General features: G+C 41.1%; 1 protein-coding gene and 1 long non-coding RNA gene across 2 annotated transcripts in view; both read right to left on the minus strand.

Annotated features, from left to right (window-relative positions):
- LOC137856573 (centromere-associated protein E-like) overlaps positions 1-9453 on the minus strand; it is a 33042-nt gene extending 23589 nt beyond the window's left edge. Inside the window, exons 1-15 of the mRNA XM_068682176.1 lie at positions 9299-9453; positions 9127-9218; positions 8192-8281; positions 7995-8113; positions 6544-6663; positions 5553-5634; positions 5280-5347; positions 5124-5195; positions 4378-4429; positions 3444-3531; positions 3136-3262; positions 2542-2661; positions 981-1139; positions 456-600; positions 111-208 (exon numbers count right to left, since the gene is read on the minus strand). Coding sequence (XP_068538277.1) covers positions 111-208; positions 456-600; positions 981-1139; positions 2542-2661; positions 3136-3262; positions 3444-3531; positions 4378-4429; positions 5124-5195; positions 5280-5347; positions 5553-5634; positions 6544-6663; positions 7995-8113; positions 8192-8281; positions 9127-9218; positions 9299-9354 — 1488 coding nt within the window. The 5' untranslated portion in view covers positions 9355-9453. The remainder of the gene's footprint in view (positions 1-110; positions 209-455; positions 601-980; positions 1140-2541; positions 2662-3135; positions 3263-3443; positions 3532-4377; positions 4430-5123; positions 5196-5279; positions 5348-5552; positions 5635-6543; positions 6664-7994; positions 8114-8191; positions 8282-9126; positions 9219-9298) is intronic.
- Positions 9454-10572: 1119 nt separating this feature from the next.
- The window catches only part of LOC137856459 (uncharacterized), a 33691-nt gene continuing 31986 nt past the window's right edge, over positions 10573-12277 (minus strand). The window contains exon 3 of the long non-coding RNA XR_011096463.1: positions 10573-11526. This is a non-coding gene — a long non-coding RNA (uncharacterized lncRNA). The remainder of the gene's footprint in view (positions 11527-12277) is intronic.

Below are 12277 nucleotides of genomic sequence, written 5' to 3' on the forward strand. Positions count from 1 at the left end.
TAGACACAAAAAAGATTGTCGATGCCCTAAAAAAGGGTAAGGCTGACCTACTGAGAAGCATGGAACGTGTATACACCATGTAAGGCCAACTGAAGAGATTATGAAGTTACCCAGTTCATGTCAGGTCCAGGAGTCCACTCTGTATCCGAAATTTGATAGGGAAGAGTTAAACGTTGGTTGTCATTTTCAGAACTCTCAGAAAATGTAGCTGAAAAGGAAGATGCATTAGAAATAGAGCGAGAGTACATTTTAAACTAGACATCAAGAGTTCTGTCAAAGATTTCACCACATCAGAAATAATCATTCAATGGCAATGATGTAGCACAGTGAGTAACGTTTCTGAATCTATCAATTTAGATTTATAAGCAAGGGATTATTCCTCATTTTCAGGTCTTCATTTCAAAGCTGCCTTGCAGAATTTTATTGTTCTCCTTCCAACCCACAAAGATACTTACAACCCTCTCCACCTGGTAGTAAAGACAGGGACGCTTTCATTTTTTTTGTTTCAGTCAATTCCATTTTTTCAAAGTCTTCAAAATAATTCACATTCTTCTGGGTTATTTTACCAGGAGCCCATGTAACTCTTCTTCTTTTCTTGGCCTTAAAAAAAAAAATTAAAATAAATGTTTTTATTTATAGAAAATGGTGATCTAAGCACTATGTAGAGAGTAGATGTTGCATAAGTTAGTGCTACAACAGTCCTGCAGGCTAACCTACAGTACCTTCTGCTTTGCAGTTTCTTCAAAACTGAACTACAGCACGATTATTTGTAAGCAAAAGTCGTTCAAAAGTGAATGAACGCTTACTCACAAGTTATTTAAGAGGTTATTCCTTAAAAGTGTGAAAATTGAGCACAAACGCAATTCGTCTGGGCATATTGAAAGTGAAGTCTCAGGACTGCATAACTCAAACTTATTCCTCATTTTCACAACGACTCTATGTAAGATTTAGCAAACCAGATCTGTAGCAGTTGCTCTTACTTTAATATCCTGTTTTGCTGAAAACGAGGCAGAAGTCACCAGCATCTCAGTTAAGTTTCGTATCCTATCCTCCTGCGCTTTCTGAAGAGAAAGTTTTTCTTCCAGCAACTGGGCCAGTTGATCTTTTTCCACCGCGTGAAGTTGAGTCTTCAGAGACACCTTCCATAAAAAGATCAATCATGTTGACATAAAGAGTACAAACTACTGGTACAAGAGATAAGGTATTATTACTAATTAAAAATGACACCATGTACATATATTCTTCTAAGTCTGGAAGAGCTGTCTCTAGTCTTTAAGAAAGCAACTGACAATTCAGTCCACAATTTACCCATAGACTTAGTATTTCAAGTCTGTATATGCAAGTATTTAGAAAAGCAAAACAATATAGCTACAGACTTCTCTAGGAATTTAAAAAATAGAGATAGAGAAAGCATGCTTTCAAATGTAACAGTTTAAGCTCACCTCTCTACAGGGCCTGAAGCTCTTTCATAGCTATGATTTAATTGTCACATAACAATATGCTTCTCTAATGCAAGCAATGTCTCAAAATTTTGGGCACTGATAATTTATTCTGTTGTAAAGCAACTGCATTGCAGTAACTAGTTATTTGACAGCTTAGTTATCTTGCGATAATTAAGTATTTAGAGATGAATACACGCAATTTTCTAATAACCTCTTCTGTACTTAACAGAAGTACTTTCCTGACTACGTCATGTTATAACAGAACAAGCATACCACTAGGTGGAAATCTATACTTCAAATTAATTTTTTTAAGCCAAATTTTTCCTTAATCTTTTTCTATAACTCTTCCTGCCCCCCCCCCCCCCCAAAAAAAATATTGCTTTGATTTAAATCATCGAAAGATGCATCATGTCTAAGTTGTGATTTTCCCATGCTTCACATATTATGATGCATTCTCTTACAACACCTGCAGGATTCTCATCAACACTGTATTGGCTATTTTTTTTTTGTTGTTTGTTTGTTTTGAGCAAGATGAATGAGACTACACTGTATGGTGGGAAGTCTCAAGTCATCCACTTTTAAAACATATCTTCAACATACACACGACAGACTTTGCCACTGATCTTACACAGCTGCAGCTTAGGCTGAACATCTGTTAGGAAGGAGGAAACAATCCATTTGGAACCTTCAATTATAATACAGGAGGTTACTGAGCGTCAGTTAATTATTGCTTTCATTTGTAGCACTATCGAAGTGTACTATGAGGCACGATAAGTTTCTTAAACTCTCTCACCTACAAAAACATTCGTCAGTCAGTTGGCCTCGTTTAGCGCTAGCTTTCACCCAGATACACTGGTCATTATCAATTGCTTTACGTTTCGCTTTGTTTTCAATTTTTATTCTCTGAATATAAGCAACAATTACCGGCTTAAAGGGTTTCCCCACCCCTCCAGATTTAACTGGTCTTGATTTAAAACAGTTTCCAAATAGCTACCACTGTAAATATACAAAAGTACGCGTGCATGTATACACACACACACGCAATATATATGCACACAGGCATATATAAACTATAAATTTTACTGTATTTATTACATACTTCCTCCAGCTGCTTTTTCAAATCCAGAATTTCTTTGCGATATCTCTTCAGGAGGGCATCATCATTAAGAACTTCATTGACTTTTGGCGTATTCTTCATTCCTTTGGCTGTATTGGCAAACTGGAAGAGCAACCATCATCTCTCATGGACAACGGTTAAAGAACAAATGCATCAAGAGACGTATTTTCTCTCTTATTTCCCAACAGAGATAAGGGAACGGTTGAATGACAGAAAAGTGTGCTTAAGCAAAACCACACCTAATTATTTCTCAATATAAAGATCTAGAGAGCACCAGAAGGAAGACAACCCTGCCTAAAGTTCATCGCTAGTTCATTTACCCTCTCTTCTTGTAGAAGCTGGCTAAAACGTTGTCGAACTGCCAAAAAACTCTAGCTAGCCAAACTAGTACAACAATGTGACTGAGAGAACACGCAGAGTACAAAATAGACACATTTCATGTCCCAAGTGCGGAGGACTTTCAGAAGGTTCCAGTGACTAAAGACCCCTGCCTGTCACGTTTTTCCCCCCACCCCAAGCCATCAATATTAAAGTCTAGAGTCAGAATGATGCTTGACAACAGGCAAGAAGGTTTACCTGAAGAGTACTGAGTGTTTCATCAAAAGAAACAGGAGTGATTGTACAAATAATAACCGTCTTAGCATTTCCTCCAAGAGAGTTCTGTAGAATTCGAGTCAGCTTGCTGTCACGGTAATTTATGAAACTGAGGGGAAAGTAAGAAAACAGATTTAAAAAGTCACTTTTCTGTGTAAGAATAGTATTGTCTTAAGGTGACAGAACATTTAGGAGAGCTATATAGAATACTATTTGATGTCTAAAGAGATTTAACTTCTTAATTTATCAGTGACTTGTCCAAAAAGAGGTATGTCAATGCAAGCACTTACCCAGAAGGGTCGTCACAAAGCTTTTTGATAACTTGGCCCAGAATGAACAAACTCCGATTTATATTGCAGCCTTCTTTCAGTCGGAGACCTAGGTATTACACAGTATTTTCTTTCTTGAAGATGTATCTAAATGTTGTTTTATTCAACATGTCAAGGTGTTGTGTTATGTTATGCTCAGAGGGATTGTCCAGAGTTACATCTCCAGTACCAAAATGCACTGTGACACATCAGCACCCAGTATCAAGTCTTTTAGAATAGCCCAAATGAATCAAAGTCTATCAGTCTATCACAAATGAGCATTAATAATCTTCACTTAGTAGGTAGTCAGGGCCAGAGGAATGTGAATTTCATTTACAAAGTTTATTTTGTATTTAGACGTGCAATTAAAATTGGCACTTGAAGGAAAAAAAAAAAAAAGAAAGAAAGAAAAAAATAGAATCTAAGTGTACCAAACCAGCCTTAGATTCAACTTTCAGGGTAGTTACACCTTTTAAGAGAGGATATTAATGTGTTATTCTCAGATTATGATTCATTTTTTTTAATAATGGCATTTTTGTTCTTCATGCTGTCTTTTTAACTAAGCCTGATTGTTAACACAGTGAGCTATCTACTTACTCTTCAGCTTTATATATTTATTAACAGTCCGTACGAGCTTCTAATGATCTCTTTACTACAGATTATTCATCTTCATTATATTTGTACAGCCTACAACTTTTGCTGGACCTGCTGTCCCAGAAAAAGCCATGTCACTACACGATTGTCTGCACTTTACAACTTTTGCTATTTTCCTGAGCAGATCCTCACCTGCCAAGTGGAAAATACATTACGTAGAAATAACAACATCACATGGATAGGAGCTTCCTTTCCATCACAGCCTCTCATTAAACCTTAATTAACAGAAACTGTCATAAGGAGAACTTCATTCAACACTCACCTTCAGATCCTGTTTGACTAGCTCTTTCACTGCCTGCCAGATCTACCAAGTTCTGCAACATTAAACGTTTCACAGATTAGTTCTGGGGGTAATTTAATTTCAGATCCTCTTAATTCTAAATCTGTGCTAAGAATTTCATAAAATATAGCTATGCTTTGGAAAGAAATAGGAAAAAAAAACAAACAATTGCTCTCTCATTACTGGAAGTGATACGCAACTCCACAACATTTCAAAAAAATAATTTCAAAGTGCCTAAGGATATCAAATAAGATCATAGGAACTCTATTAAGAGAAATTCTATATAAGAATTCTATTCTCTTAATAGAAACTCTATTAATAGCAGCTTTAACGTTTGCTACTTCAGAATTATTTCACTGGGTTTGTCAGCGATCAGGAACACTCAGAGGGTAAGCTATGTTTGACAAAAATGTGGACACACACTGACAATAGTCCCTTACGCTCCTGGGGAGGACATCACACTCCTCAGTCCAGCATGTATTGTCTAGCAACTCTAACCACATCAACATTCCCTCTGCTGGGAGGATAGCCTCCAGATAACGCCCCAGTAGTCTCTGTCTATACAGATGATCAGAAGCATGATCTATGTCCAAGAAGCATCTGATAGAAATTAACAACAAAACGTGCTTGAAATGTCGTTCTAAAATAACATTTTTCTCACAGGCAAGCTGCAACAGAAAACTCCCTGCTTAAATGCCTGCTTAACAACTTCTTAGAGTACTTCTTACCAAGTGCGACACCATCACTGCTCCATCGCAGTTTGCATTTGCAAGGTCACTTCGTTCTCGACTTTCAATTATCTAGAAGAAGCAGGCACAATAAGCTTTTGTCACTTCAAATATTTAATAAAACAAAACAACCTTCTCATAGGAAAAGGCTTTTACCATTCTGAAGATGGTGTGAGAACGGCTGCTGTGTTCGTTCATTTTTGTTTCCCCATAATGGCGATTTTCTGTCAAAAGAGTATTAGAAATACTTCTGTTTCTGAAATACACATGTAGAAATACACCCCAATAAACTGGAGATAAAAGACAAGGACAGCCTTTAAGCTCGCAAGCAGCAATTTCTGAATATTATCTCAAAGACACTCGGGATTCTAGATGTATACAATTCAATACTTTCCTAAAATATCAGCTGACACTGGTTAAACAACTTACTTTCTCCTTTCCTGATCCATTCCATAACTTCTTCTGGGGAAACAACCACCTCTTCAGTGAGGTCTTCTACAAATGTATTTCTCTTAAGCAAACAAACAAACAAAAAAGGTAAAAACCAGTATTAAATAACTTACTGAAAATTATAATTCACTTGGATACATTAAGTTAACATTACCAAGAATTATGACTGTACTTTTAAAGGGAAGTGAGATTAGTTGAATGTATTTTTGCTTTAGTTCGCCTCTTGGAAAAAAGAGGAAAATTTAGACCTATAACAGTACTATAACCTGAAGAGACAAAAACCAGAGCTTCAGCAACCATCCTAAAAATTACATTGGTAAGGGAGATTCCCTCAGAATAGGTCCAGAAAGATATCTGGAAGCGTTATAAGGCCATAATCATGGAGCTTATATGTCTCCCCTCTTCCCAGATTCTAAAAGCATGGATCAAAATAATTAAAATACAAAAACAGTTTGTCACAAAGCTTGATATCAAGAACACAAGGATAGCATTATTTTATTTTTCCCTACAGATTATTTTACTGCATAGTACTACTCTGATAACTTTTCTGCGATTACAGTAGAAGAAAATTCTGTCCACTTTGTAGATGACATACAGAGCTGCTTTAATAGCATCTTTCTATCTTTTGAAGACTTCTAACGCATTGAGCTAGGGAATCAATACAATGTTTGTAGTTCCACTAGCTAGAAAAATCCCAAGTATTCACTGTTTCAGTTAAATAAAATACACTCTCTTGGAAAACGTCAAGAATGAAGTCTACGTTTTATCAACATTTATAAAGATAAGTCAGCAACAGCAAGCCCAGCTTCACTGTTGCTGTTCTATTACATAAAGTGCCTTTCTGCTGTCTTTGAATATAACAATTACAGTTTGATGAGGAAATGTTTTCACCTAGATGCCTCAAAGATTTTTTTCCCCTCAAGCAGATGAAATTGATGTGTCTTCTTACATTAACATAATATCCACTTACATTAACATCCTCACGAATTCCTAGAGGCTTCTTTTTCCTGGTATCACAAAGCAAATCCGTAATGGTTTCATTGTAGATTTCCATGTAGGAAACTCTTAACAAGAATTCTCTGTCTGGAATCTAATGATCGCAAGAGGAAATAAAAACAGTATTAAGCAAATTAGATCAGACTAAACAACGAACACCTTTTAATTAAAGTACTCTGAACTCAAAGCTATATGCTTGGATATCCTTCCACAGACTTCTTTCCCCTTTGCACGTGAGCATCTACAAATACAGATGCATTTCCTTCTGTCCCATCTCCTTCCAGCTGCATTAATGGTGTATCACGTTTATTAAGTCATAAAAGCAAATTAATTGGTCTACAGAAGCGTGACAATAGGTCAATTCAACTATTCAACTCCCCTTTCCATACTTAATTCTTTTCTCTCTTCTTGGTGTAGCTTGACTTCTCTCTCTTCGACCTGCTTTGCTAGGAAAGGCCATACACTAGACTACAGCACCACAGAAAGTATAGTTACTTTTATTTTTTTTTAATTACTTGGCTTTAAATACCTTTGTAGACCACCTCTGAGTGCTGCAATGAGTTGCACAGAAGCCTTCCCAACTTAACAGTGAGGACACAATACATATTTGGCTATCTGATGATATGCTATGCGATATCAATCCAGCTGGATCTCATGCATGTCCATACAGATGACAGCCGGACAAGAACCAGACATAGCACAGCCACTTCACCTTCTCAGAAGAACCAACAGCCTTGTACATTCAAAGTCCAGGGTTAACGACAGCTGTCTCTAGTGGACTCAAACTACCCAAAAGCCATCAGGAGCAGCTTTGTCACCTGAAGTCAGTGCCTTACATACTGCTCCTGATATGCTCACATCAATCTTCTAGTCCATTCCCCGGCACAGAGGGATTCAGTGTCCTATGCTTAGGCAGCCAGTGTCCTATGTCCTGGGTGCAGACCCAGTGAATCCTTTCTAGCAGGTTTATCCCATGTTATACCTAGATTCCCAGACAACTCTCGAACTATTAGCATTGACCAGTCTGGCTTACGATTCTTTTGAAAGCCTGAAGTAAGTTCAATATTCTTCCCGCTTAAAAAAAAAAGTCATTAATATTGTTAGTATTTTGAAGCTAAGATTTAAAATAGAAAAACAAAGAAGAAAGCTGCACATCACCTTGCCTAAGCTTGTAATTCAAGCATAATATATTGGCAAGCTTAAAAGCAACTGTTTTGTTACTGATTTGATTCCAACTATTTCACATTTTTTTACTTTTTAAAACCAATGGCATCTCTGCAAGCTTAGCAAAGTGAGTGCAACATATCCTCCAATATAAACTGTTTATTTTCTTCACAAACTCCTTAATGCTAAAATTAGTTTTCCTTTAACATTCAAAAATATTGGTAGTCCTTTCAGTCACCTCCATTTCATGGAGTTACTCACCTCACAAATAAGTTTGAAGACATGTTGGACTGCCTTAGGAATAACGCCTACACAATCTTCGTTCCCCATCATGGTGTACGTCTTCCCTGAGGAGGTCTGTCCATAAGCAAAGATGGTGCCTAGGAAGATGATTAAGTCTTACCGACTATTTCGAAACTGCATTACAAATAGGATTAAAACACAATTGTACAACCTACCGTTGTATCCTTGCACGGCTGATTGTATAATTGGAACAGCTACACCTTCGTATAATTGCTGTGTGTTGTCACTTGAGTGAAAGACACGATCTTAAAGAAAAAAAAAAAAAGAAAAGAAAGCATATTAGAACATTGCACTGCAAATCAGAAACAAGCCGTCATCTGATTCAGCAATGCTGACTTCAATTATTGTATCATGGACAGAGTCTTTACAGGATGATTTAAACATAAAACACAGTTGTGTCACTACTGTGCCAGCCTTCAGGAAGAAAAGATTAAACTCAACACCAAAAGTGATGATGCAAAGACAACAGAGCCTCAAAGAAACTAAGAATGACAGATGGAGTCATCCCATTGAACCCTAAAAATGGTTAAGGCTGATCTATGTATCAGGACTGTAAGCCTGACAAGATAGGCTACTTGTTAATGCTGTAGCTTGGGCCACGTTCACCTGTATGCTGTGGTAAATTGTGTCTGGAGGCAGTACGGTGGATCAGCAGGAAGATGCTGAAAGCAGAGGATCTCACGTGCACGTCATCCCAAGGCTCTGGGCTCATCCCAAGGCTCTGGGCTCATCCCAAGGCTCTGGGCTCATCCCAAGGCTCTGGGCTCATCCCAAGGCTCTGGGCTCAGCGCAGCCACTTGTCACTGAGATGGGAGCACTACAGAGGGCATCTGCCACCTCGCTTCCAGATCAACAGAGCCCAGCTCAAAAACACCCCGCAGTGCAGCCCAGCACAGGAACAGGCACCGAGAGCAGGACGTTGGTTCCCCAAGGAGAATTCCTGGTCAGCACTGCCACACAAACACCACACCCGAAGCATGACGAGCCCGGGCACAGCAACACGAGCCACGGGCAGCAGTGCCAGGACGCATTGCAGCCGCACCTCCCGCAGGCCCGCGGCAGCCCCAGCTGCTCCTTCCCACACACTCACCGTAGCTGAAGGCTCGGGCACCGCTCACTTCTGAGACCGTGTTCCCCTCGCTCCTCCAGTGAGGCGCCGCCTCGTCCCCCAGAGCGCTCTCCCTACGAGACAAAGCCCCCCGCTAAGCTCACCAGCTCCACCCGCACCCCCACGCCGCCCAGCCCCTCGCCCTCGCCCTCACCTGGCGAGGAGCGGCCGCAGCCGCACGCAGACGGTAACGGCCCCTTCGTCAGCCATCCCCGTGGCGCCTCAGCGGCCGAGCTCTCCCCGACCGCCGCCGGAGTTTGAACTGGGCCCGGGGCCGCTGCCGATTGGCCCGCGCCGCTCGCTGACGGGGAAGGATGGCGCCCGTGGGGGCGGGGACGCGGGAGGCGGCTGAGGGGAGGCGCGGAATGGCCGCCCGCGAGGCGTGAGCCCGCTCGCTGAGGCGTTAACGCGGTGCGAATAGGTTTTGAGGCGCCGGTTAGAGAAGCGTTTGAGGAATCGGAGCCTTTCCGCCTGGAAAGGGCTCGCGGTGCTGCTCTCCTGTGGAAGCCAAGGGGGCTTCGTGACACTGCAGGGAGAGGCAGCTCCAGGGAGCCCACAGAACCCCCCAAAATAAGCATGTTCCACTTACATTTAAGATGAGCTTGTTTACGCTCTATTTATTAAAACATTATTCATCTTGTTATAGATGAGGTCTCAACTCGATCTGAATTTTGTAATATTTATAAAGCAAATATTTCTAAAAGGTATAAAAGGAAGTAAACAGCACTGGGTGTGAGGGGAGTCTACACCAACACGCACACACAAACATCAAACATTCCAAATATACAGAACGTGGCTTTACATACTAAACCTGAGTATGCCTATACATACGTACAATCAGAAAAGGTAACAAATAATCCTCCAAGTTCCATGACTTAGTAAACTCGAGTACACCTATCCATATTCACGACCAGAAAAGGTAACAAACAATCCGCCAAGTTCCACGACTCCAACAGTCTCCATTTTCCACTCCTTTTCTTGATAACATAAAAATCTCCATTTTCCCATTCCTTTTGAACAATATGTCTCGCTTTAAGTTGTCAAGCAACTCGGTCTTCAGGCCTTTTGTATCCCGTTCTTCCCAGATCGAAGAAAAGCCTATCCATCTCCTTTTCAACGCCAATAGGCCTGGGTCAAAAGGCACGTTCAGGTTGTAGGTTTGCAGGGGGTGGAACAGCAAAGGCCTTCGATGGCTGTAGCAGCAGAGGGGCCCACGGCGTAGCAGAAGGATCAGTAAAGGAGCCCGCAGCTCCCTCACTGTCTGGCAAACCACACGTTTCTGACTGTGGTCCCACACGGCTCTGTAAGGCCTCAGAGACTGCTCGCCAGGTGCCGAGCAATCCCACTGCAACCTTGCAATTTTTAGTTGCAGAGTCCCGCACCTTGACCTCAGTTTGGTCCCATATTTCAGGTTCATAAACGGTCTGATCGTTAACAAGGAGAATAAGCTGTAAGGTTACCAGGACAGTCTCCGTTCCTAAGGACGTATGATTCCCCATAATGCGCAACTGCTGACCAGCGAGGGGCAGCTGTGTGCACAGGTCCGCTTCTCTCAGCTCGAGCTTCTCTCCAGCTCCGGTGCACCAATTTCCAGTGACTTTCTGTACGAGCTTCTCTGAGCAGTTTGCTGAGTTTGGCCGAACTGATCTTCATGAGGCAATCAAAGTGCCTGTTCCGGTCCTGGTCTCCATTCTGCCAGCCTGTTCCTCTTCACTTCTTTTTCCTGCTTCTTTATTGATGACATAACTTCATCGTGTTGCCTTTTTTATCTGGAGGGCAGTTTCCCCTCTTATACCCTTCACCACACAGCAGTTCTTTTCAAAACAACTTTTCATCGGTCAAACAACTTTGAATGTAACAACAGCAAACACCCAGAAACTTCCATGCCTCAATGGCTGGAGAACAAGAGAACCTGGAGACTGCATGGAGTCTCCTGAATCACCCTTCTTTCTTCCCACTAAACTCTTTTATATTCCTGATGGCCTCCTCCTTAAGAGTCAAATGTTATCTCAGTCACGGGGCTTTCCAACCCCCATGGCCACATTCCCAAATCTCCCCCTTCTTTATTAATATCAACCATTTTCTCGACACGAATTACCATGCCATATATAAATATTTAATCTTTTTAAGTATTTGTGTTTCCTATCTTGTAATCATGTCTTCCTCTTCATCACCTACTCATTCTTCCTCGTCTTCCTCTTCTTAGCTCTGGCTTTCTCCTTTGTAGCCTTGAAAGCCAGCTCCTCTTCCACCATCGGGTCCGCGGCCTCGGTGATCTCCGGCCCGTCGGGGTATTCTTTTTGCACTGGCTCAGGCAGTGCAGGTGTATGGTTTTCTGGGCTGTATTTGTGACCCCAGCCAAAGTAGATACTATTAAATTTCCTGAGGGGAAAAAAAAAAAAAAACGGTGAAAAGTTCACACCATCTGCCTGCAACAAAATATCTATCAGTGCAGATCCTCTCAGGGCTCCTTACTCTGCTGTGCAAATAGAGTGCAAGCTCCCTGTAACACTGTTTAAAGGAACACATCTCTGTCTAGCTGTTGGATTCACTGTGTCCAGCTCTGGGGTCCCCAGCACAAGAACGATGTGGAGCTGTTAGTGTAGGTCCAGAGGAGGGCCATGAAAACCATCAGAGGGCTGGAGCAGCTCTCCTGTGAAGACAGGCTGAGAGAGCTGGGGATGTTCAACCTGGGGAAGAGAAGGCTCCAAGGAAACCTCAAGTTGAAAGTTTTCAGTCCTGAAGTACTTCTGACTTTTGCATAAGTCATGCAACTGAAAATAGCTTCATGTTCAGCTTATATACGATTTGCTGATAAATCCAGGCACTTTCTGGAAGAACTGTGCTCCTGACAAAGGAGTATTGAACAGCCATTTAAACATCTTGGACTGTGTATCCTTGTATCCAACTGCAGTAAATCATATACTGCCTGTGGGTATCTCACGGCAGTTTTACGTGGCCTCATCTGAGGGGCTTATGGAGCCCAAAACATCAGATGGCAATTGAAATGCAGTTCAAGAGGATCAGAAAGATATTTGTAGCTTTTGAGAGTCAACTTTGTGGTGGAAAGGGTTTTTTTTACTTCTATAGACAAATAAAGTTGTAGAAAAGTTGCAATTAAAAGGTTATCCAA

This window comes from Anas acuta, chromosome 4, assembly GCF_963932015.1.
Source record: "Anas acuta chromosome 4, bAnaAcu1.1, whole genome shotgun sequence".
Lineage (NCBI taxonomy): Eukaryota > Metazoa > Chordata > Aves > Anseriformes > Anatidae > Anas > Anas acuta.